The sequence below is a fragment of the Ursus americanus genome, chromosome 3 (genome assembly GCF_024610735.1).
Source record: "Ursus americanus isolate L20-20 chromosome 3, mUrsAme1.1.p, whole genome shotgun sequence".
In the NCBI taxonomy this organism is placed as follows: Eukaryota; Metazoa; Chordata; class Mammalia; order Carnivora; family Ursidae; genus Ursus; species Ursus americanus.
In genome coordinates this window covers 87,769,186-87,795,655 of record NC_142129.1, presented here as the reverse complement: position 1 = coordinate 87,795,655, position 26,470 = coordinate 87,769,186, and the positions used below count along the sequence as shown (strand labels likewise).

The 26,470-nt window shown below is 47.7% G+C and overlaps 1 protein-coding gene across 1 annotated transcript; it reads right to left on the bottom strand.

Annotated features, from left to right (window-relative positions):
* Positions 1-144: 144 nt before the first annotated feature.
* EPDR1 (ependymin related 1) lies at positions 145-26,470 on the bottom strand. The gene is made up of 3 exons (XM_045793486.2): positions 25,891-26,470; positions 3,074-3,282; positions 145-1,715 (listed from the first exon to the last, which is right to left on the bottom strand). Exons 1-3 carry the CDS (start codon positions 26,199-26,201, stop codon positions 1,519-1,521), a joined length of 717 nt encoding a protein of 238 aa, XP_045649442.2. The 5' UTR covers positions 26,202-26,470; the 3' UTR covers positions 145-1,518.

Genomic DNA, 26,470 nt, shown 5'->3' with positions numbered 1-26,470 from the left:
GAAGAGCAAGCCTTTGAGAGAGGGTAATGATCGTGGCTTAGATCACATGAAGCACTTTATTCATTGGAAAGGAGTTTTAACTCCGGAAAAACCAAGATAATCCATCTATATGACAAAAGTAAATATATCAAAGAACACTTGAAATGCAATTAAACGTGTTTATTGAAATAAACTGTGAGTCATACAGACTGTTTTCCGTGTGATATACAGGTCATACATTTCTCCTAGTCATAGATGATAGCCAGATGAAACACAATAGTAGAAGAATCTAGAATAATAAATTTTATCACTAAGAGTCTCCCTAGAGATCAGCAAACCCAACCCTTGAACAGATGAGGCAACTCATGACCGGAGAGCCTGGCATTCTCCACTCTGCAAATGCTTGGGGCACTGAGCGCGTGCCAGGCACTTACTTGGCGCTGGGCATATAAAAGTAAACAGACCGTGGTACCCGTACTCAAGTTGCTCGTGGCCAGGCTCGTGGGCGACAGCGTCCAGGAAGCAGGAAATTAGCACACAGCCTAATAAGTATGGCGAGGACAGCATGCTCAGGCTACAGAGTGCCCCCAACCCGGGCCGGCCTGGGAGCAGCTCACAGAAGGTCAAGTGTGAGCAGACCTGGGAAGGACGAGCAGAAGTCACATAGACAAAGGGGTTGCGAAACTGCCCCAGGAGGGCTCGAGTGGGGGAAAGCACAGTGCATTTAGTGCATCAAAGGCGTTCAAGTACAGAGGAATTCCAGTCCTGGATTCTGAAGACAATGGTCTCCTGGCTCCCAGCACAATGCTATTTTTAGAATCGATCTGTATTTCTAGGTCTCCTGACAAAGAGGTGAGGATTCGGCACACACAGCAATAGTCTTGCATAGAGAAGAGGACACATACATGGCTCGTGCTTACCCAGGTAGAGACATTAAGATTCTTAGACCCTCTGGTTTAAAATGTCTCTTTGAGGAATAATTACTTTGTATTAGAGTCTTTCATTTCCTCGCAAAATTTACACCAATCGGGGCATGCCATAAAGCTCTTAAGCCTCGGAGGGATCTTAAGGAATCACTTTGTCAGTGGCTAAGGGAGAGGTCCCCCCCGCCCCGGTGCAGGCAATATTGGGCCATGATCTGGTGAGAATGTAAAACTTTATCACAAAACGGACCAAAGCCGTTCTGCCTTTTATTATCATCACGTGGCAGCAATCCAGCCATTCTCGGTAAGGTCAGTGACAACCCTCCTCCCGGCCAAGGCAAGCTGCTCCCGCCGCCCCTCGCTCACGTCTGCCTCTGCGCCCAGATCCACCTGCAGGTGCGGAAAACACAGCTCCCAACACGGGCTGCACAAATGCTCTCCCCTTTTGTAAACACAGCTTGAGTCGTCAAAATCCTATATACAAAGAGCCCCAGATCAGTGTTTATCTTCCTACAGTCACGAGTTCTCTCCAGTGAAGGTTCTCGCTTCTCAAAAGCCTCAAATCCCTTTCGAGCTGGGGATGACGTCCGATGCCGCCGCTGGGGCGCTCACGGGCTTACCAGGAGCAGTCCTCGCTCATCCTCTCCGGCTGGGCCGTCTGGCAGGTGCTGGGCGGGATGAACACCGAGGGGTCTTTAATGCCCAGCTGTATGTCGAAAAACCGCGTGGACAATATCACACTGTAATTTTTGGTGAAGGTTTCCTGGACAGGGTAACAATCCTTGACAGTATAAATGCCGATCCAGGTTTCATCTGTAAGAGGAAGGTAAGGTGTCTTTTTAACATAGAAGATAGGCAAAATGCCTCTATTTTTTCTCTTGCGGTAAAATATACATACAATTCACCCTTTTAACTGTTTTTAAGGACGTTCAGTGGCATTAAATACGTTCACATGAAATTATCGCCACCACCCATCTCCGGAAGTTTGTCATCTTCCCCAGTGGAAACTCCGTGCCCTCTAACACTCATTCCCCATCTCCCCTCCCCCCCAGCCCTTGGCAACCCCCATCCACTTTCTGTCTCTGTGAACGGGACTACTCTAGAGACCTCAGATAAGTGGATTCATATAGTATTTGTCCTTGAGTGACTGGCTTATTTCACTCAGCATCGTGTCCTCAAGGTTCATCCAATATTATCCGTGGCTGAATATCCCATTGTTTCTTTACACCACATTTGGGGTATTCATTTATCCGCCGATGGACACTTGGGCAGTTTCTACCACCTGGCTATTATGGTTAATGCTGCTATGAACACGGGTGCACACATATCTTTTTGAGTCCTGGCTTTCAATCCTTTCGGGTATACACCCAGAAGTGGAATCACGAGGTCATATGATAATTCTATGCTAAGCTTGGCGGAGGCGGGGGGATCTGTTCTCACACTGTTTTGTACTATTTCCCACATACGCCATAAAGCCTGGGTTTTTGAAACCATTCTAGGGTAGGCGTACGGAAGCATCGCAGAGAAGAGCTTCATGTCTATATGCAAAAGCAGACACTCAGAATAACGGGGGTAGATCTGCTCTCCGTGACTTTAGGAAGTGATATGAGATTGTAAAGTAGACCTCAGACAGATGTCTTCCATGTCACAGATCTCAGGACCATTCGATGTCAGAGCCAAGGATAAGCCCCTAACAGCCAAGGTGGCAGAAAGGTACAGGCGATGCTAGAAGGCTGAGGTGTTTCAAATATGATGCTTAGATTCTGGAGCTAAACAACCTGCAGGAGGGGCGCCTGGGTGGCACAGCGGTTAAGCGTCTGCCTTCTGTTCAGGGCGTGATCCTGGAGTTATGGGATCGAGCCCCACATCCGGCTCCTCCGCTATGAGCCTGCTTCTTCCTCTTCCACTCCCCCTGCTTATGTTCCCTCTCTCGCTGGCTGTCTATCTCTCTGTCAAATAAATAAATAAAATCTTTAAAAAAAAAAAAAACAACCTGCAGGAGTACACCGGGTGGGGGCGGGGTGCAGGCGGGACTCAAAGCAGGTGCAGGGGACGTTAAACAATTTGCTTAAGCTTATCAATTGCCCTAACTACCCTTCCTTAATGGACTTAAACTTTCTCCGCATCACGCTTCCCGAGATGCAGCGCTTGGCTACTTTATGAAGCCTTACACGATCTAGCTGACTTTCTGTCGGACCACTCTTGGACAGTGATCTGCTCCTGGGGCCCCCCGATGGAGTACTGGTCCTCAAACGTGGCATTCTGAGGAATGTCTAGAGGGTCCCAGGGCTCCGTCAGGGTGATCTTGGAGCACTGCTTGGTGGCTTGTTCAATCTGAAACATCACTCCATCCTTATAGAGCAAAATATATTCAAATAATCTGAAAGACACATATAAAGAGAATAGATCAGGACCTCATGTTACAATCACTGTGCCTTTTAAGTCAGCATACAGTCCAAACGCCTTCGACGCAAATTACCCTTAGAATGGAACAAGTAGGAAAAAATAGAGGCAATCACTTACGTACTTATGAGCACTCGACACATTGACAACCTAAATACGAAATCATTACAATTCAGAGTCCAAAATTGAATATTGAATCATTGAGTAGCTATTATATGCCGGATCCTGTGCTTAGGCTACAAACAGGAGGAAGACAGGGCCTTGGGTTCACAGCTGGTTTGTGACCTTGTAGCCACAGGGACCCAGGGGGATTGGACCCTTGGCTTGGCTGAGTTCTCCCAGCAGCACCAAATCAGGACTTATTGGGGGCACTGAATGTAGCACAGCTAGAAGCTGCTGAGGTCAGACCACACACCTGCACCCCACTGTCTCCACTGTCAGTCACGACTAATGCTTCAGTAAGGCACAGCTGTGTGAGAAAGAGGCCCCCCACCCATACCTGGAGGAAGCGGAGACGCAAACGTTGAGGGGACCCCAGAGCGACTACTTTCCCACACATTTTGTCCACGTGCTCTAGGCCTCGTCTCTCCTGCCCACGTGTACAGCCCATGTGTGGAGCGAGCCAGACGGACTCCCAGGCTGGGCGGGGAGTCTGCAGACATCCCCTGAATCGCCCTGCACACCACGTTATCCCCAATCCTGTGTGGATCTTACAGCCAAGCAATCTTGGTGTTGGGGGAAGCCCTGTGTTTGATTGTCGACCCAAAACTCAGGCCACTGCTGCTGGTCCAGCATGGTGAGGATGTGCTCTGACCTCACACAGGGACATTCATGACACCCGAGGGCCAACGAGCTGAGAGGGGGGCTCTCCTGAGCAAACAACGTGAGACTCACCGTACCCCACAGCCTCCATCTGCCTCCAGGGCAAATGTTCGCCATCCCAAGGACGAGCTTACAAAGTATTTTCTTCAGAAAAACTATTACAAACCATCACTGTCTACATGGTCAAAATAGTACCACTATTAGGGTTACGCTTCCGTTTTCTACGAGCCAGTATGAAAATGTAACCGTGGCCCCATTTTATGTGTTTAGATTTAACTACCCTGCTTCATTCCAGCAAACACTTGGCATGGCTTACGAGGGCCAAACACACGCCTTTTAGAAGTGGGAGTGACGGCAGAAAGCAAAGTGTTCATTTGCCACGATGTCACTCCCATGAAAGTGGAGCCAATCTCTTATTAAAAATACACACGCAGGGTTCCCAACCTACTGGGAGCCCTTTGCAGGAGCTGGGGGGGGGGGGGCTGTCACTGTTGTCTCGTGCCCGGTGAAGTCCCTGGCACATCAGTCTGAGCATTCATGTAAGGAGTGCGGACACATTACTCTCAATGTTAGAGGACTGTCCATTCATAAATACAGGACTCGGGACACAAATCCTGTCCCACGAGCCTTTCGGGGACAGCAGGCCGCACAAAACACCTGCACCGTGTGCCCTCAGGGAGGCTCTCTTCTTTATTCTCACCATCGGCACCGTCCTCTCGTGCCTTCCCAAGCCCCAGACGTCTCGCCTAGACAGTCAGTCGTCGCTCCTGCAGAACCCCCAGTCGTGTGCTGCTTGCACTGTAGCGACCGTCCCCTGAGCTATGCTCCATGGGCAGCAGGGGGGCGGTGGTCCTTCCTGAGAACAGCCCTCAGCCCCCGAACAGCACACTGGCCGCCCGGCCACCGTCGGCAGAGCTTACTGGACCTGAGGAGGACAGCTGACCCAGGGCGAGACGATCGGACTCCCCCCGAAGAACCTGTGGGGTTGCCACCCGAGGCCTGCGAGGCAGTCTCCTTATGTGGCCGGACATGTCCCCTGTAAGCTCCGAGGCAGTGGGAGGCTGTTTCGGACATGCGAACCGAGCAGGAGTGAAGAAGGAAGCAGGAGACGCAGTGGCGAGCTGGGACTCCCAACGGCGGTGCATTTGCTGGATGCGTTTCTTCTCCGAGGCTCAGTGTCTGGAGATCCCCCTGCAGAGTTATGAGGTTTCCTTTGTTGTAATAAACTTTGCTTTTTTCCGCCTGGAACTTTTTGTGTGACTCATAACCCGGCCTCATTTCTAATACAGTGGAGGACTCCGCTGTTCCACCTAGAGCCCCGGAGGACAGCCGCCAGCACAGCTGTCCTGGGAGGGACACCACGTGGCCGTGGCCGTGGCCGTGCGCGGACCCCAGGGCCACGGCCTCCTGGTCAGCGCTCAGCTGGGGAGGGGAAGGGGCGGCCGGAGAGGAACGCCGCCAAGTTCACCGCTGTCCCGGGGCCGGCTCTGCCCATGCACAGAGGGAAAATTTAATTTCAAAATGAGAATGCTAGACTTGAAAGAATCATCTGTGATTCAAACTGTGAACATTTATCCATTCTGGGTGGTCCGAACACAGGTGTTTGTTACAGCGTTCTCAGTACTTTGCTGTTTTCAAAATATTTAATTTTCTCACAAGAGACCATCATCTGATATTGAGGTTATGTTGACAGTGTCTTAAGCAAAACAGAAAATATTCATTTAATGGGAAACCAAATACGGCCGTATAACTGTTTGCTTTTTATCAAAGTCCCATAAGGACATAGATGCTAGTACCGCTCCATACTGAGTTTTGGAAAAGAAGCTTTTGATGATGCTGTTGTGGCTTGGGTATGGATGTGAACACGATTCCCAGTTAAGAGGTAAGGTTCTCCATCGCAAAGAGGATACAGGCTCTGGTGCCTGATAGAGCCATTAGGTCAAAATGCAGAGATCAGCCAGGGTTGAAATGAATCATCCGCCTGGGATGCTGTGCGGGTAATAACCCGTAGACCCGAAGGACTGGACTGACCGTCTTCAACCGAAACTCGATCCCGGGAAGCAAGATCAAAGCCTGGCTCCGAAGTGGAGGAAGCCGGGAGGACAGGAGTCACAAATCACACCCCCGGGGTGCAAGCAAGGTGAGGTGCTGGAAAGGGCCTGGAGGACAAGGCAGGCAGGTCAGGCCTGGGTCAACAACAGCCAGCAAACTCCTCCTCGCTGGCCAGACCCCAAGCAAAGCACAGCTCCCGGGAGGGCCCTGCCAGGCCTCCGCTGCGCGCAAGGTCAGGCCGGACGGGCCCGGCCAAGGGGTCAGCAGGCTGAGCTCTCCACACCAGCCTCAGTGCAGAAGAGGCGCCCAGTGCCCCATTCTGCCTCTCTCCTCGTGGGACCAAGGATGTCTGTTGCTTTTGACAAAATTCTCAGGCTTCACTGACCATTTCTGTTGTTCCCTGAAAATCCATTGTCCTAAAACTGACGTTCTAGCAGCCCATGTTTTCCAAAACACTGAAAACCTGTAGAAGTTTTATATCTTCTGTTTTTTGTAAAACTGATTCCTGTCTGAAGTAAAAAATAAAAATTAAAAAAAAATCCCAACAGTACAGAAATGGAAAATGAAGTAAAAAATGTCCAGGAACTCAAACTTATGGAAGTAACAACTCTGTGCCTGTGTCTAAACATCTATGGATATTTTTATTTAAATTTCTTTAAATTGTGGCAAAAGACACATGACGTAAAATTTACCCTCTTCGCCACGTTTAAATGTGTAGTTCAATAGAGCGAACTACATCTGTATCCTTGTGCAACCGACCTCCAGAATTCTCTTCATTTTGCAAAACTGAAACTCTGTGTCCATTAAGCAGCTCCCCACTTCTCCCTACTCCAGCTCCTGGCAACCACTGTTCTACTTCCGGTCCCTGTGAACTTGACTCTCTAGGTGCCCCATGGAAGTGGGATCATACAGTCGTTGTCCTTTTGCGACTTTGTCACTCGGCATCGTGTCCTCAACGTTCATCCATGCTGTAGCGTAGGGCAGAATCCCCCTCCTCCGTAAGGCTAATATTCCACTGAACGTAGAGACCACGTTTTGCTTATCCGTCCATCTGTGTGTAGACCCTGGCTTGTTTCCACCTTCTGGCTATTGTGAATAACCCTGCGACCCTGCTATGAGTATGCTGTGCAAATATCCTAGAGACTTTTTATTACATGTACTCGACACATTTTATAAAAATGAGTGAATACAGTGTTTGTTAACCTATGTTTTAAATTCGACCATTTGTCCTTGATATCCTTCCAGGTCAAAAAATACAGTTTTATGGAATCCATTTTTCTTAATTTACTATGAAATATTTTTAAAAGGCAGAAGATAAAGGACAGGTGCAATGATTACCTGTGTATCTACCACATAGATTCAATTATGGTGACATTTTGCTCTATTTGCTTTATCTATTTTCTAAATATTTGCTAAAAACAAAGACTTTCTGCCTCCCCACCACACTACCATTATCACACCTAAGACATTAAAATTCATTCCCCAATGCCAGCTAATACCTGGTCCATAGTCAGTTGTCCCCCAAAAGTGTATTTTAAAGTTGTTGTTTTTTTTTTAATCAGAATCCAGGGCACCTGGGCGGCTCAGTCGCTTAAGCATCTGCCTTTGGCTCAGGTCACAGTCCCAGGGTCCTGGGATGGAGCCCGGCATGGGGCTCCCTGCTCAGCGGGGAGTCTGCTTGTCCCTCTGCCCCTCCTCCTGCTCATGCTCTCTCTCTGTCTCTCTCTTAAATAAATACATAAAATCTTTAAAAAATAAAATAAAATCAGAGTCCAGCCATGTTTCAAGCATTATATTTGGTTGTTAGGTCTCTACTGTTGTAAAAATCTGGAACACTACTCCTACCTTTTTTATTTTTAACATGACCTTGACTCCGGTCTGCACATTCCCCATTCCAGATTTTTGTCAGTTTCTTCATTTAACTTGTTCCTCTAGCTCCTGTCATTCCTCCAAACTAGACCTGAATTCTAAAGGCTTGATGTAATTTGGTTAAAGATTTTTGGAAAGAAATTGATAAGGCTGTGTGTTTCATGAGGTGTGACAGCAGAAGACAGGTGATGTCCCATCCCTGCTACTAACTTCGATCACCAAGTTAGATGGTTACTCCAGATGTCTCCATCATGAAGGCGTTTCCTTTTACAGTTAGCAAGTAATTGGTCAGGAATACTTATGATGCTGGGAAGAGCCTATTAGCCAATAACTGTCACCTAATGGTTCTGGGTAAAACCATTTCCCGAATCAATTATTTCCCTGGAGATTGGGATACCAATGGTATAACAAATGACATCTATCTTTTTATCTATTTATCTATCAATCATCACCCTGGACTCAAGAATTTTTATATATTCAATGTATGACAATTAAAGTCATCGTTCCATTCGATGCTCAGATTGTCACAAGTTCTGTCAGTGGGAGCTCCTTCTAGCTGGTGTTTGTGGCCCTGACGTGGCCCCGTTAGTGTTTGAATGCCTATATATATATATATATCATATATACACCGTGGGTGTGTACATACACACACACACACACCGTTTTGCTTCAGTCATCCCCTACTCATGAGTACTTAGATTATTTCCACAACTTGTTAATATTAACAAAGCTGAATATAAATTGGAGATAAACGCTTTGGCCTTTCTGTGTTTACAACCCTATGAAAAGTTTATAGACCAGAATTGTTGGATCGAAGGAAATTTCTATTTTATATTTTACAAGGTACTAATGTTTTCCAAAAGGAATTAGAATTTTTTTTTTTTGAGAGGGGAGAGGGGGAGAGGGAGAGGGGCAGAGAGAGTCTCAGACTCCCCGCTGAGCACAGAGCCCGATGCAGGGCTTGATCCCACGACCCTGAGCTCATGACCCGAACAGAAACCAAAAGTCGGACCCTTAACCGACTGAGCCACCCAGGTGCCCCAGGAACACTAGAATTTTTACCTGGATGTAGCGCTTCATTCATTTCTTCCCATTAGAAAGGTCCTAAATGTTTACCCAGTTATAGTGCGGCAGGGGGAGGCCTTTCCGTCTCGTTTTCCTACTGTAGGGTAAGGTTTGCGGATGGCATGAACTGCACTGTGAAAAAGCTCAGGTCAGGAAATCGAGGTTCCCAGTCGACTACTGCTGGGCTCTGTGATCATAATTTTAATCTCCCTGTTTCTCATATGTAAAGAGAGGCCAGAATTTTGAAGCTCGAAGCATGACTATGAAGATGATTTGAGACAGCAGATATAAATCGTTATACAAATGCAAGGGATTGTAGCTCTGTAGGAAAGCCTGCGAACGGTTGCGTTTACGGTCACCCATTCATGTTTGACAAGGAAACGACTCATCTCATCTGCGCACAGAAGACTTGATCGGCCGTGTGATGACGAAGGGCTGGTTCATCCAGGCAGGACAGAGGATAAAGGAGAGAACGGTCCTGAGGGCCAAAGTGGACCCCTCCGGAGCAGACCCACAGGCATCTCACCCTTTCTCGCCTGCCTGCCTGTCAATACATTGGCTGAGGAAGTATTCTCATCGACTCACTTCCTTTTTTTCCCTTGGAGCTGGGGGTATAGTTGGTTCTGGCCTTGGGGATGTAAAAGGAAGTCTGTTGGAAGAAGAGAGCCCCTGGAGATTTCTCTTCTCTAGAAAAAAATAGACCCCCTGTCCTGCTCTGTCCTTCATTTCCTGTCTTTGAACACAGGGAAATAATGCTTGGAGTGGGGACAGCCACTTTCAGGCCACGAGGCAACAAGTCTGCATGGCGTCTTGCAAGTGTGAGCCAACTTTCTCTGAGAATGGCAGAGAAGGTGGATGGAGGAGAACCAGGGGCCGTGGTGATACCGTTGAGTCCGACCTAGGAACGCGCATCCCCGACAGTCTGAGGTGAACTACACACGTCCTTAGAGTTTCAGCGTCTGTCAGTCAGATTTGCGGACACGTGCAGCTGAAAGCACCCTACAAACAGGAAATGCACTGCTTTATCGTTCTGATCTATCCGGTGCTTTCCAATGACTCTCTGAGAGCCTTTCGTTCCAGAACGAGCAGGGCCCAAGGATTTGGCTAAGCCCAGAACCCACGATATCAGAGCCCGGCTTGGGCGCTGATAAACCAGAAAGGCTACTGCCGGTGTAGCCGAGAGGCAACTGTTTTTCTGTCTAGAATCAGAGTAGCCGAGGGGGAAAAAAAGGAAGGAAAAAAAAAAAGAACAGTCTGAGGCAGACGTTTCAGACTCGGAAATTCCACTGGCTGACACATTATTAGCTTTTTTTTTTCTTTCTTTTTTAACCAGAGGAGAATATGAGGCTGAGAGCATAACGAAGTCGTAAATAATGTGCCAGGCCTGGACTCTGGGTCCGCTCTCCTACCAGACTCGCTCTAATTCACTTACCCCGTGCTCCTTCCCCTCCTTCCACCGGGGGGAAGGAGTGGTTCTTTCCATCCACCTGTAACTGCTTGGCCCCCCAAGATACCTTCAACTGCAGAGAAGGGAGTGGGCAAATATAATATTGTGGTTACAAAAAGGACTCTGGCTTTTAGGGAAGAAATTGGGCAAACTTGGATTTGTCTAATATGCCATATACCAGATCGGGGACGCACGCCAGCTCTCTGACTCTTAGCAGGAAGAACTCACCGGCAGCCACTTGCCATCCCGGCCTGTACCAAGATTGAGTTACACCCGCCGGTAATTATGAGACAGAAAACCAAAACCCTATTTCCAAACTGTTGTGTCAGACAGCAACTCATCGTGCCGGCTGACAGCAACCACATATAACAAAAGGACAATGAAGTTACTTGAGAACACAGCCCTAGGCAAAGCGAAATCAAAGAACAATTATGTGTGCAGTTTAAGGAGCTGTAAGATGATGGGCTTCCACCACTTGGATTCGAGTTCAAAAGAGGAAAATGTTGCTCAAGAAACTGAAGAGATTTCTTTTTTTTCCAAGAATGTTTCAGGATGAATACTGGCAACGTGCAGCCATATACTCTTTCAGCAGATGGAAGGTAAAAGAAGTTCAAGTTCAAGCTGTCTTCTCACCATTGGAAGGAAAAGCATCATTAGTACCAGGATACCCATGTTGCCATGGCTCACAGTGAGTTCTAGAACGACACATCAGGGGTGTTAAGGAGGTTGGGAGGGTCCAAGGCTAGTCAGTTCCTCCAGCCAGTGCTATGCTTCTCAGGAGAAACATACCAGTCGTCACTGCGTGTAAACAGAAACACAGGGGCGCCTGGGTGGCTCAGTTGTTAAGCGTCTGCCTTCGGCTCAGGGCGTGACCCTGGAATCCTGGGATCGAGCCCCGCGTCGGGCTCCCTGCTCAGCGGGAAGCCTGCTTCTCCCTCTCCCACTCCCCCTGCTTGTGTTCCCTCTCTCACTGTGTCTCTCTCTCTGTCAAATAAATAAATAAAATCTTTAAAAAATAAAAAACAAAATAAATAGAAACACAGACGCCCTTGCAGCTAACCGCTTATGAGTCTAAAATATAAATCTTATTTTTTACTTTCACTGGGATTTGGGATGATACTGAATTTAAGAAATAAAGACTAACGTGTGAACACAAGGATCGCTCTCTAATGAAAAACATGATTATCAAAGTCGAAAACACAGTGGAGGTGGCGCAGAATGCTCTCGCTGTGGGAAACAAAGAACAAACAAAAAACAGAAGCAGTGACTTAAAGGTACGATTCCAGAACTCTAGGTAAGACACACAAAGAGACCAAAAGGCTAATGGTAAGATAAGCGATGTGGGGCAATGTGGGGCAACAGGGGTAAGAGAACCAATCCGTGTAAGTAGAGATTCTACAAGGAACAAGGAGAGAAGAGAGTTTCCAGCCTCCAGAAACAGCAGATGAAATTTCCCTAGAGCTGGACAGAACCTGGAGATGTTAATAATGCTCCAGGATAACAGAAACAACCTGCAAAAACGAGGACCGGAAAAAAATGTATTAAAACTAACGCAAACGTAGTTTGGTATCGGACTTCCCTTTTTGTGCCATAAGCACAAAACACTATTGTTATGACCCAATAAATTGTGTACACCCCAAAATTGGCTGTATGTAAAACGGCAGTAAGTGGATGTTCTCAGGCATTCAACATCTCTGGAAGTGGGGGCGCCTGCGGGGTTCAGCTGGGTAAGCACCTGCCTTGGGCTCAGATCGTGATTCCAGGGTCACCGGATCGAGTCCCGCATCAGGCTCCTTGCTCGGCGGGGAGTTTGCTTCCCCCCCCCACCCCCGCTGCTTCCCCTGCTTGTGGTCAAGCATGTGCTCGCTCACTCTCTCTCTCAAATAAATAAATAAAATCTTTATCAAAATCCCTGGAACTGTACCACCACAGCCATACCCTCTCTGAAGAAAATTAATTGAATACATTTTCAAGCTGACTGAGACCTGAATCAAAATGGAGGATTCAGGTAGATAAGCGTATCAGCATAAAAGATACTGCAGCGCATAATAATAAAAGGAGTAAAATCACTTATGGTTCTTTTGTGGCAAGGCTACTTAGAAGTTTGTGCAAACACTCCCACAATAGAAACTCCTCTGTGTTTAACAAGTAAAGCAGTTGACCTTACAGAGGCTTGACTCAGCACAGTGAAAGAAGGAACGAGAAATCACCCAAGCACTTTAAATTCCTTTCAACGCACTGAGTGGGACCTAAATACATACTTATCCTTTACAGAAGAAACTGTGTTCTGGTGACAGGAAAGTGGGTTCCCAAGCTTCGTCCCCTCACTCCTTAGGACAACTGAGACATCACGAGGGAGGCTCTCGGGGGGGTCCCAAGGGCAACCCTGACAGTAACTGGAGCTGGACGAGGGTGGGGGGGTCGCTGTCCAAAATACAGTATGTGACAAAGGGGACAGGGAGAGGGCTCGATTCAGAGCGAGAGGAGACTCCCACATCCAGAGGAAATAGATAAACCACATCAGAACACAGAACATGACATGACACTTCAGTGGGTATTAAATCGGAAGTAGATTCTCTTCCCAGCGCCTCTGCTCCCCACTGTCCACTGCCCCGTTCTTTCTGGAAGGAGAGTTCCACGTTCTTGTGTTTTCTCTACATTTGCTGCCACTGCCTCCCCCATGACTACCAGGGCCCCTCTGCCAAGAGGTGTCCCTGGGATTCCTAAGGAGACACTGTTCCCTCTTGACCTCAGCCAACTCAGTAACTCCATAGGTGCCCCACCATCTTCCTCAGAGGCATGTCTGCCTTTCTCAACTTGACATCTTGGATCATCAGCTTCTTGATGACACGTTCTGAGAAGAAGGACTTACAATTCCAGAGAATATAAGATGTACCTCAGTAAGGGACTTGGTGAGTGGTGTGGGGGGAGTTGTTTTAGAAGCTTTGGAATCAATGCAGATGGTCCGGCTTACCATGGTCCTCCCCGCAAGTATGTTTGAGCAACCTCAGAAGGCCTTGCGTTCATCATGGCTGAACCTGGATGCCACACCAACTAGTCTGGTGGTTCATGGAGCCTCATACATTCCTCCTAAGTTAGAGCTCACCTGTAGCTGAAAATGCTATGTCAGACCGAGGAACTCATGTGGCTCTTGGCCCTGTGCCACCATCTTCCTATCTGACAACATCTCGCTTGGCAATTTCAGAGCTGCTCCAGGGCAGCAGGGTCTCCGGCGCTCTGATCTGAGGGTTTGTGTCCCTCCCCCAACCCTACCAAATTCATGTGTTGAAAACCTAATGTCGAAGGTGATGGCATTACCAGTGGGGTCTTTGGGAGGCGATTAGGTCAGGAGGGTGGGGCCTTCATGAATGGGATTCATGCCCCTATACAAGAGGCCCCAAAGAGCTAGCTGGCGCCTTCCACCATGTGAAGATACAACGAGAAGTCTATGAGCAGAAGAGGACCCTTACCCAACCATGCTGGCACCCTGATCTCAGACTTCCAGCGTCCAGAGCTGTGAACAATGAACTGTTGCTTATCAGCTACCCAGTCTCTGGTATTTGTTACGACAGACTAAACAGACTAAGACACTAGGGGAGCTTGGAGGGGTTACTTTGCTGCCTCTTCCAGGGCAGACTGATGGCTCTCACTCATTGGCACAACTCACACTCTGGAACTTTCCCAGTACATCTAACCTTAGCCACCACTGAAGCAGCCTTCCATGAAGGAGCATCACAGGCTTTTCGTCCAGGAGCAGCTGTCTTCTGCTCAGAGGCCATCTGTCCAAGAGCTTCTCCAATCTTTAGAGGATCTGAGGGTCATGGAGGCACCCTGCTGGGGGACTGAATCTTCACACAGCCTCTCTGTTCAAAGAGGCCCTGAGCCACCACCAAAAATACTTAGACTCCATATAGGCATGAGTGTGGGAAACACAAAAAATCACTTTCTGCCATGGGAACCATTGGTGCTTGGGAAACTTCCAATGCCCATATTGGGGAAATTCTCTAAAATCAGGACTGAGGAGCAAGAGAAACACTGAAGATAGTGTTTGACAAGGGAAGAGCAGGGGACTAGGTTGTGGATGAAAGGAACCCAGGGGGTCCATTTCTGGAGGTCATGGTATGCTGTCTTAGGGGGTCACTACAAGCCTGCCTAAAAACTTTTCAAAATATGGGTAGGCAGTGCCATTTGATACCAGCAACTGTTCTTGACAAAGAAGATCCATGATGTAGAATATAAATACTTAATAAACCCTAAAACCATTCCATAAATCCACTAGTTGATTGTTAAAAACGTAATCATGAGGAAAAAGAAGATTGGGAAGAAAAAAGGATATCAGTAGATAAGGTGAAGTTGTTTCAGAGTTCAGCGAATATCATGTACAACTTATGATGATGATAAACATAATCTTGATGAAATGGAAGATTTCCTAGGAAAATATAAATAACCCAAACTAACGCAGAATGGAACAGAAAGTTAAGTAGATCAATAACCAGAGGGAAAAAATCCTCACGATGGCTTCGTGAGATCTTAGATCTTTGATCTTAAAAAGAGATCAAAGAGTTAGTTCTTCAAAAGGAGTTCGGTCCTAATGGTTTCAGGAATTAATTTTTTCCAACCTCAAGGCTGGCGAGCACAGAGACATATTGAAGGCTTGCCAATTCTCTGACAGTTTTACGGAGCTTCTTCTACATTAAAATAGAGAAAGCAGAAAAATAAAAACTAAAGAACAAGCTAAATTGTGGCCATGGATTAAAAACAAATCGTAAATAAAATGTTAGTGAGTCAAATCAAGCAGACTATTAAAAGACTACTACAAAACGATAAATGAGTATTGTAGGAGTGCCAAGATGGTTTAATGTAAAGCGATCTATTAGTACAAATCACTAGGTCGATGAACGTTAATATCCATGCTGATTAGAAGAAGAAATTCTTTATAAAATAGGTCAGAAAAAACTTTTACTGAACTCGATGGCGTGTCTTTGTTAAACCAACAGCCCATAGGGGACTTACCTGGGGAGTATTAGAGAGAGTCACAACAGAGTGAGAATCACAGGGGGTGCGACATCACCGCAGGCATGTCATTTTGCCCTTCCATTTCTTCTTTATCAGATTGCTAGTGACCAAAAACAATCAGACTCCATATAGGTGTGGGTGTGGGAAACACCAACAATCACACTCTTCCAGCTGAAATGTCTGCCGGTGGGAGCAACCTTCCCGAAGGGCAAAGTTGTCACAACCTCAAAAAGTGCAAATCCCTCTTCTATCAGTTTCTTATCTAGGAATGTGTCCGAAATACGTTAAAAAGTGGTACGCATCTGGGACGCCTGGGTAGCTCAGTCGTTAAGCTCTGCCTTCGGCTCAGGGCGTGATCCCGGCGTTCTGGGATCGAGCCCCACATCGGGCTCCTCCGCTATGAGCCTGCTTCTTCCTCTCCCACTCCCCCTGCTTGTGTTCCCTCTCTCACTGCCTCTCTCTCTGTCAAATAAGTAAATAAAATCTTTAGGGAAAAAAAGTGGTACGCATCTAATTGCCCACAAATACAAGGTGTAGTCGTCTGAACAAGTGGGAAATAGACGGGAAACAAACATGACTCCCCCACAATAAGGGACTGCTTAAAGAAGCAGGTCTCCATTTTAATTTTAAAATCATATCCACAGGAATAGGAAAAGAAACCCAGAAGCTCGGACAGCAGGGTTCTTAGTGCCGTACAGCAGGATGATGAGTCATCTTTACTCTCGTTACATTGCTCTTCCGTGTCACTTAGATTTTCCTCCATGAACAGGTACAATGCTAGTAGTCCCAAAGCATGAAAATGATATTTATCCACGCAGCACACATTTACTGAGTCTCACGATGTACCAAGCACTTCTAGGTGCTGGAGGCTTGGTGATAAATCAAACCGATAACATTCTCTCACTCACGAAGGCGAGACAGACAATAAACGCCAGACACATTAACTGACCAGATGATGTCCCCCAGGGATCATGTCCCGTGTCCGGAGGAAAACAGAACGAGATGTGATGGGGAGTGGCTGGTGGGGAGGGTCGCAGAAGGTTCCTCTGAGGAGAGGGTGAGCTGAGACCTGAGTGAGGAGAAGCCAGGAGTCCAAAGACGATCGAAGAGGACTAGTCAGTATGGATGAGCTTGCATGGTGTGTTGTTAAGTGAAAAAAAGTCTATTGTGAAATAGGAGGTGCTTGGGTCTGCATGCTGTGCGACTCAGAGTCACCTAGGACAGGGGCACCTGCGGCACAGAGGCTGAGCATCCGACTCTTGGTTTCAGCTCAGGTCATGATCGCAGGGTCATGGGATTGAGTCCCATGTCAGGCTCCGTGCTCAGCGGAGAGTCTGCCTGTCCCTCTCCCTGCCCCTCTGCCTCTCCCCACCTCATTGTCTCTCTCTCTCTCAAATAAACAAATAAGTCTTTTTAAAAATCACTCAGGATATTCAGAAGACATTAGAATAGTCATATCAGTTGAGCAGTTATGGATAATTTTTACTTTCTTTCTCTTTGCAGACCCCTATTTTGAGTATCCTTCTACAATAACTAGGTCACCATTATTACTCATTCTCTCATTCAATTATCCCCAAAAATCTAATTCTGTGGTGCTGGAGGTAACAGCAACAACCAGATAAAATTCCTGACCGTGGAGTCTTGCTTTGGGCAAGGGGAGACAGAGGAGATGAGGGGACGGGTTTAAAAAGCATGAATAGTATGTCAGATAGTGGTAAGTGTCTTGAACACGAAAGCAGTGAGGTGCTGTGTAGGAGAATGTTGGCAGGAGAGAGAGTCTGATTTGGGAGGGGGCCATGCAGCTTTTTAGGGAGAAGGCTTTCTATGCACAGGAAACAGCCACCCAAGTGCCAACAGGGGGGAAGCCTGCTGAGCCAGGGGCTGGAGGGGGCTGGCAACGAGCAGCTGCTGCCCGCTCAGAAACAAGACATGGGGGGCAGGAAGCAGATCCCTGAGGGCGTCCGGGCCCTTGTAAGGACATTCACTCTGACAGAACGGCATTGGAGGGTTTTGAGTGGATGAGTGACATGATACGATATTTCTAGAAGAATCATTCAAGGGGCTACGTTGAGAACAGACCCAAGGGGGCAGGGATGGAAGGAGGACCCGTTAGGAGGTCAGTGCAAAAAGCCCAGGCAAGAATGATGAGGGTTTGGGCCTTCACAATGACAGTGAACACGTGGTCAGATTCTGGGTCTGTATCAAAATGAGAGTGGACAGGATTCGCTTCTGGACTCCTAGTGGCAAGTAGGAGAAGAACTCAAGGATGACTCTATGATTGATCCTGAACAACCAGAGCTGCTATGAGCTGAACCTAAGAAACCTGCAAGAAGAACGTTTGTTTTTTCTGTTTGTTTGTTTGTTTGCAGGGGAGGCGTTAGTGTTGGGTATGCCAAAGCCATGACTGAGCTGAGGGCACCAAGAGAGGGGTGTAGTAAAGGCATGGCAAGCCTGAGCCCTGGGACATGTGACCACTGATGGTCCACAAGAAGAGGAGGAAGAGCAAAGGCAACTGAGAAGCAAAGGAAATGAGGTGGAAAAAGAGACACTGGAAGAATGTGGTCCGTGAAGATACCAAGATGGCGGCAATGAGCGCAGTACAATGAGGAGTGATAAAGGCTCATTTGGTTAACAATGAGAGGAGCAGGCCCAGTAGAGTTGTGATGCTCAAGGTCTGATTGGAGAGGGTTCAAGAGAGCAGAGAGGTTAGAGACTGGACTTAGCATAAGATTGGCTTTAAATAGAAGGGAAGAATGGGGTTTCAGCTGGTGGGATCAGGAGAGGAATTTTTTCTTTAAAGATGGGTAAAATAAAAGAAATTATGAAGGGGAAAATAGAAGATTTTTACTGGAATTGGGGAAATATAACACTATCACATTTATTCCAGGAAAAACAAACCACTAATTGGTGGAATATTTTCAGATCTTTGGGCACTCTGCCCCTGACCGCCATCTTCGAGGGCAGAATCAGGAAGAAACAGCTCAAGGTTGACAGAGAGAAGTAAAGATGTTTTCAGAGCAGTTTGGCAACCACCTCTGGCTTCTAGTTATAAGTTAGTCTTACACCCCACCAGTCCTATTACTCCGTGGGGCTTGTCTTCCTTGGCTCTAAGGCTGCTCACTGCCTGCTTCTCCTCGGCATCCCAGCATCAACCCTCTGAAATCCAGGGTCAACAGACCCACTGAATTAAGACTCAAAGCAAACTTTACGGGCTTCCAAGAAAATCTCTTTCTTGAAGAAAAACTCAATTTTGCAAATCAGCATGGTTCATTTTCGAAGGATCAAAAGGCCACAAGCAGTCAGACTTCCTGAGCTAATAAGAAAAGAAAATGCTGGCTCCCGCCATCAGAGATCAAGGGGAGGGAGGAAAGGCAAAAAGAGACAGTCTCCTGAAATTCTGAAAGTTGTGATTTCTTAAAACGGAAGCCCAATCCACGCAAAACGGGGTTGTGATTAAATAAATTTGTGGAGGGGCGCCTGCGTGGCTCAGTGGGTTAAGCGTCTGCCTTTGGCTCAGGTCATGAACTCAGGGTCCTGCGATCGAGCCTCGCATCAGGCTCCCCTCCCTCTGCCCTTCTCCCTGCTTGTGATCTGACTCACGCGCGTGTGCGCTATTTCTGTCTTTCTCTCAAATAAATAAATAAAATCCTTAAAAATAAATAAGTAAATCGATTGATTGAACACTTCATACTAATTTACCTCCCCCAGCCACATAGATGGATTCTGAGGATTTACAAAGACAAAGTCAGAGAAAGTCAAAAGAAGACAAACAAACAAAATAATAATAATAATAATAATAATAATAATAATAACCTGATCTTCCCTTTCCTCTCGCTCAACAGTGTCATCTAAAATCACTAGGTAGGGCCAGGCAAGGTAGGCATCTGTATGGTCTAGCCTAGGGTGCAGAGCCCAAGTGGGGTGAGGGGACCATGTAGGGAGGGCACATCACAGCAATGCACAATTGCTACCTACTGCAACCAATAATGGCAGCCAGTTTTCTCTGAGAAGAGACCTCCAAAAATGAACTATGTGCAGGTGGAATGGAATTGGAGGTTCTGGTATAAATATATATATGTATTAGAACTGGAAGCTTAGCAATGTATGTACATGTAAATTTGTGTGTATATGTATGTGTAAGTGACTGTGTGTGTGTGTGTGTGTGTGTGTGTGTGTGTGTTCAAACCTCTATCATACCCTTGCTTCGTCCACGGAGAGGGTCTAGGAGCCATATCACCTAATAGCTATGAGCACAACTAGAGAAGAGGTCTCGGCTTCTCCAGTAGAAGTAACCAGAGCTCCGGGTTCAGAAGGGGCTTATTCCAAGACTCTAGCAGAGAGAGTACAGATGATTTTGGAACACTTAATTGTGGCAAAAAGCAAAGAAGTGCTCAAAGAATAAGAGATACATGTTTAAAGAGCGTAAAAGCCAACTTAAAGAGGTTCCCGCTGGCCAGATCTGGGACAACGTGAACATCAAAACAAACAGTGAGAACAAATGCAATACAGTGAGAATCCTTGAGTCCAAGCTGATAGAAATAAATGAATAAATTGAGTGTCATGAAAATGGGATGTGTACATGGTTTTAAAATCTCTATCTACAGGGGCGCCTGGGTGGCTCATTCAGCTGGGCAACTGCCTTCGGCTCCGGTCATGAACTTGGGGTCCTGGGATCCAGCCCTACGTCGGGCTCCCTGATCAGTGGGGAGTCTGCTTCTCCCTCCCCCTCTGCTGTGCCCCCTGCTTGTACGTTCTATCACACTCTCTCCCACTCTCTGTCAAATAAATAAATAAAATCTTTTAAAAATAATAAAAAATAAAATATCTCCCTACAGGGGCGCCAGGGTGGCTCAGTCAGTTGAGCATCTGACTCTTGATTTTGGCTCAGGTCATGATCTTAGGGTCCTGGGGTTGAGCCCCGGGTCAGGCTCCCCACTAGGCGTGGAGCCTGCTTAAGATTCTCTCTCTCTTCCTCTGCCCCTCCCCACCCACTCTCTTCCTCTCTAAGGAAAAAAAAAAAACTTCCTACAAAATACTTATTCATTACAAAGCTAAAAAGTGTCACTTCACACTGAAGAAACCTTGCGACCATTAGTTAATCAAGTAATTCCAGGGAACATCACAATGCGGTAAGAACAGAGGACTGCCTCCGTGGTGTTCCTACCACAGGGAAATAACTAGAATCTCATCGTAAGGAGACATTAAACAAACCCAGATCAAAGCACATTCTACCAAATCACTGCTTCGTAATCTTCCAAAGTATCAAAATGCAAGGAAGACTGAGGAACTGTTCCAGCCAGAAAAACACGGAAAAGACAGGACACTTAAATGCAATGCTCGAATGTAAACTGGGGCCTTTGGCTATAAAGAACATAAATGAACAACTGGCAGAACTTGAATGAGCCCCGAATTTCCAATGGTAGAAATTAATCCGCATTAATTGTCAATGTCCCGGTTTTTAAGGCCGTGTCGCAGCCGTGCAGGAGAATAGCTCTGTTTGCAGGAAATGCACGCTGACGTCTCTGGGGTGGTGGGGATATCAAGTTGGCAACTCACTCTGCAATGATTCGGGGGGGAAATGGCTATGTCCTTACTTTCTGTAAGAGTGAGATAGTTTCAAAATAAAAGAAAACTCTACATTTGGAGGGGAAAACACTCTTATCCTGCTGCTCAAACGCAATGATCGTTGAAGTTACCTAGCATGATAACAGCCGTTGGGATTAATCTTTGACAGCAGATACGAGAAGGAAGACTCGTAAGCAATGCTATTCATGCCCTGGAATGTTCGGGGGCGGGGGTGGCACACAGAGCAGAGCCTTCTGAGTCTGCAGTCAGAGCACTTAAGGGTGGCCCCTCATTTCTCTGCCCAGGAACACAAGTTTACGTGAAAAGGAGAAGGAAGAAAAAGCATTTTGATTTTATCTACACAAAGGGACACGCTGAGAAAAAAAGGTCGAATCCATGTTAAGTTCATCACCTCGCAGTAGGAATGGGAATCAGCCCGATATAATAAAAGCGCAATGAGTGCATCCATGGTATCATTTCATCTCTAAGGGAAAAGGCCTAAACACTCTTTAGGAAAAACATTGTAGATCATTAAAATTAAATTCAAAGATGAAAAACTGATGTCCTGAGAAGTTAGGATCTTGCTGTGGTGAAGCCAGGACTGGAAGCCATGTCTGACATCCCGTGACTCCCTCCCTGGATGTCTGTGCTCTCTCTGCTACGCTAGGTGGCTTTCTCCAAAAATACAGAAGAGAAATGATATTCTGTTCTCCAAGAAATAGAATGCCCAGGGAAAACTGAAACAGACATGAACTGGTCAGAATTTGAATGAGAATCCACTTGCCACGCCACTTAAGACCTATTTTTTCTTTTCATCTTTTACCACCTCCCCCCAAGATCCCCAAACATGTAGGATTGGGAGTTGATTAGTCTTCTAAGGTATTATCCCTAACGTCCCCACACATATTCTCTTAATGCCTCTCTGTTCACTCCACGTCAGTAGTGCCATTAATTCCAACCCCCGAGCCACCATTTTGTAAGTGGGAGCAGTAAGTTACTGGTGGCCTCACAAAATTCATTCAGTATTGCTTCTCCCACAAAGTTCAACATGTTCGTGGGAATATGAAAATAATCTTCTTGCTTTTCCTCAGTCTTCCAAATGTAATACTTGTGAGTTTAGTCAAGGAGTCAGGAAAGACACTTGGAACCAGAAAACAAAATAGTATCAATTACTAATAGTCCCCATTTTCTGCTAAGGCTGTCTTATCTGAAGCTTGTAAAGTTGTTTAATCTTTTCCATCATCTCAGGGAAAAGAGAGCCTGGAAAGTCCTAGTCATTCCACAGTAACTATCAGTGGGATTTTCCATAACAATCTGGATGCAAAATAAAAATCTTAAGAAGTTGATCCAATTCTGAAACTTACTTCTCAACTTACTAATAAATATGAAGAGACAACCCATCCATATTTTCTTCAAATAACATCTGGTTTCTTGGCCAGACTGCTAATACCTGAAAAAGTTTCTAGTTTGTTCCAGCAAATCTACATTTAAAGAGCTTAAAAATGCATTTATGCACTAAACATTCTTCTCTACCTCTGACTGAGGGCCAGAGATGGGACTGTGAGACAGCATCTTGCCAAGAAACTGGGAAGAAGGGGAATAAAACTGCCTTCTCAAATCTGAGCTGTGAAATCAACACTTGATAGGTCAGGACAAAGAAATGAGAAATCACCAACCACATGGGGCCGAAAAACTTCTAGGCCAGCAGGATTTGGCTGTGACCCCACTAAAGACACAATGCGCACATATAAAGACTATATGAACCGATCGCAGAATCATAGATGAAGAAGGGTGGCTAAGACAGCTTGAAGGGTACTCACCAAGCCTTCCTGCAGAGTGGAGGGAGTCTGGACCCGCAGGGTTGGGGTAGCATAGAACCAGTGACAAGGCATCTTTCCGGTGAAAAATGGACCCATCACTGAATCTCAGCCCCATTCCCTGGGCTGGCCTGTCTTACTCATGATGGAAAGCTCAACATTGAGCATCCAGCCTGGCCTAGAGCAGGCAATCATTAGATTCAGTGACTTTGCTCCAACTCTTTGCTCACAACCTCCTGATTATAATTTGGCTCCCACATAGTTCTGCCTACAGGGAGAGAATGACCTAGTCTTGCGGATCTGAGAATCCTGGCCGCCATGCCAGCCACAGCACTCACTGAAGTATACATTTTAGCTGTTAAGCCTGCTTCCCCCGAGTCAGCTCCCAAAGGAAGGGCCCCTGAGTGCCCTGCCCGGTCTAGTTTCTGAGCCTACAGGCTGGCAGCGGGTCTCAGGGCCACGGTAAACTCACCAGGATGGTGATGATGGTGGTGGCCATGGGGACAACTGTAGCCATGTTCTAAGCACATTCAAGGTGTCAGACCCTGCACTGTGTGCTTTACATACTTGAACTCATTTAATCCCCGCCACAATCCAACCCATTAGACACTATTACCATTCTCATTTTGTAAATGGGGAAACTGAGGCTCAGAAAGCTTCAGCAATTTACCCAAAGACCCATACTAGGATTCTGCACTCAGACTCAGATTTGTCTGACTCTAACATTTCATCTCTTACATTGTGAAAATACGAGCTCTGGGGGGATGGACCCTTACCCTTCTCCTGACCACACTCCTCTGCTTCAGCAGTGGGCTCTGAACCATTCCAGTCCGTCTGCAACACGACTGTTCATCAATACACCACTACCGGACCAGCCTTCCCGTCAGTGCACAGAAAGGTTAGCAGTTTATCCTCAATCGCACGTGCACAAAGCCAACCCTGTCTCAGTGAATCACGTCACTATCTATTCCACGCCATCAGAAGCCAAAAATGGGGGCCTCTCCTCGACTCTTCCCTCCCCTCACCTCCACCATCAATAAACCCCTTTAATACTTCCCAAACCAGTACGCTTCTCACCACGACCTCGACACAAGTCTCCCAGGTCAGGTGTTTGCTTCCACTCTTGCTCTCCTTTATTCTCCACCATACATCCAGTGATTATTCCATAATCCAAGCATGACCTTCCACTGTTGGACAATCCTTCAGCGGATCCCAACCTCTCCACGTCCTCTGTGCTTCTGTCCTAACAGCGACTGGTCTGCAGTTCTCGCAATACATCCAGCCCGGTCTGCTCCAGGCCATCCTGGAATAGACCCACATCCCCCCAGAGCAGTCTTCCCTCCTCCGGTCACTGGTGCAAGGCTTTGGGACTCGCTCATGCTCCAGCCGCCTCCAGGAAGCTTGGGTTAGCTGCCCATCTGAAGTGTTCTTGTCACACACAGCATACCCTCATCTCACTGGGTGGGAATTCTCCTTCATGTGACTCCACCCACAGACTGTGACCTGTGGCTCAGGTGACCTGTATAAACAGGCTCAGGACCCGCTCTGTTTACACAAAGTGCTTGCCATGAAAAAAATGCATGATGAACGCATGACAGTGTGGTTAAGAGCACATGGGTCAGAAGCCACCCAGCTTCCTCCAGTCCCAGATGTGAGGTCTGGAAAAAAATGTTGACTCTCCCTGGATCTCAGATTCTCTGTCTATAAAATAGAGATCATAAAACCTCCACTGTCACGCCGTTGTGAGATTTTCACATAATATGTGGACATTCCTCAGCACTATGCCCAGTATACAATAAGTGCTCAAACACTGGTTGTCGTTGACTGTTACTCTGACCTTTGAGACAGAGCCACGGTGTTCTTTAGAGGCCTCAGAGATCCTCCCCGCCCCCATGATGACTTGGCTGCTCCAGCTCTCCTCAGCACACATTGTACCCTTCCAAATGCATTAGCTTCCATTCTCGAATATACTGCTTTGAAAGGTTCTGTCCCTTCAGTACTTTCTTCTAGATGCCTAACACTTCAACAAATGCTTCTAGGTGAAATGACATCAAAATCTGCCCCTGATCTGACTGCTCACCAGACCCTTAAACCACGAACATCAGACGCACCTCCTAATCACAGAAACGCCCCTCAGAGAGGCAAGCATAACCCCGAGAGGAGCACACATAGGAATTTCCACAGGAAAGCTGTGGAGTGGACAGGGGGTGACTCCAAAATAGAAATCAGGTCTCAGAAAGACGACATCCTCTCTCACAGCAGATGTGGAAAGGTGAATTATGAGACAAGTGGGTTTAAGAAAATGGCATAGCTCCTCTATGGAATATTGTGCAGCTATTAAAAATAGGTCGGGGACCAACCAATTAAATGGCGATGAAGAACGCATAAGAAATGGTGTATATATATATTAAAAACGATGTTTTTTGATCACATATGTCACACTTGCTTTAAAAAATTTAAGGAAGTAGACAGAAATTTCAATAGTTGTAACAGGGTGATGAGTTTGTGGGCGATATTTTCCTTGATTCCCCACACCTTTTGCAGTGTCGTCCTATTCCTTTAAAAAATGCAACAAGAATTCTTAATGTATATGCATTCGGCGTGCCTCCCTCGCAGAGGACTCCTGGAAGAGACCAGATGGTGTAGATGAGACGCCTAGAGCCGCGGGCCTGACTCAGCAGCGTGCGCCCCGGGGCGAACGTGGGCACCGGGCCGCTGTGATGCGATCCCGCCCCTGCCCGGGTCCTTCTCCACCGGCCACCGCCCCGCTGAGTATCTCGGAGCACGGTGAGCCGAGCCCTCCCGCCAGCCCCCGACCGGGCCGCCCCCGGCCACCCTCCCTGCGACTTTTCTCCTCGGCAAGAGGGAGGCACCGCCCCCGCCACCTCGGCCCCTCCGGGCCGCCCCGACGCCCACCCCGCGGCCCGCGTACCTCTTGCAGGGGATCAGCGCCTTCCGCTCGTCCAGCACCCGCACGCGCTGGTTGAGCCCGTCGTAGGAGAGCAGGGCGCGGCTGTTGCGCCCGCTGCTCTGCCGGTACAGAACCTGGCGGCCCTCCCACTGCTGCGGCGCCTGGCACGGGCGCGGGGTCCCCGGGACGCCCCCGGCCCCGGCCCCGGCCCCCGCCCCCGGCGCCGCCGCCCCCAGGCCGCAGAGGCCGCCCAGCGCCCAGAAGCAGAGGCCGCCCAGCAGCCAGGCGCGCAGGGCCTCGCGGGCCACGCCGAGTGGAGCGCGCCCTGCCATCGCCGACCGCAGCGCCCTCCGCCCCGCGAGAGCCGGCGCGAGCCGCAGGGGGCGCTGAACCGCGCGGGCGCCGCGCAGCCTTCCGCCGGGAGCCGGAGAGCGGTCTGGGCGAGGCGGCGGCCTCCCGCCGCGGCCTCCACGGCGGCTGGGATCCGGGCGCGCGAGGTGCGGGAGCCGGACCAGGGCCCGGGAAGGCTCTGGTGAATCGCGGGAGCTATTTCTGCCTGGGCCGCTGCCCGCTGCGGCTTCTGTTTTCACTTGCTCTCTGC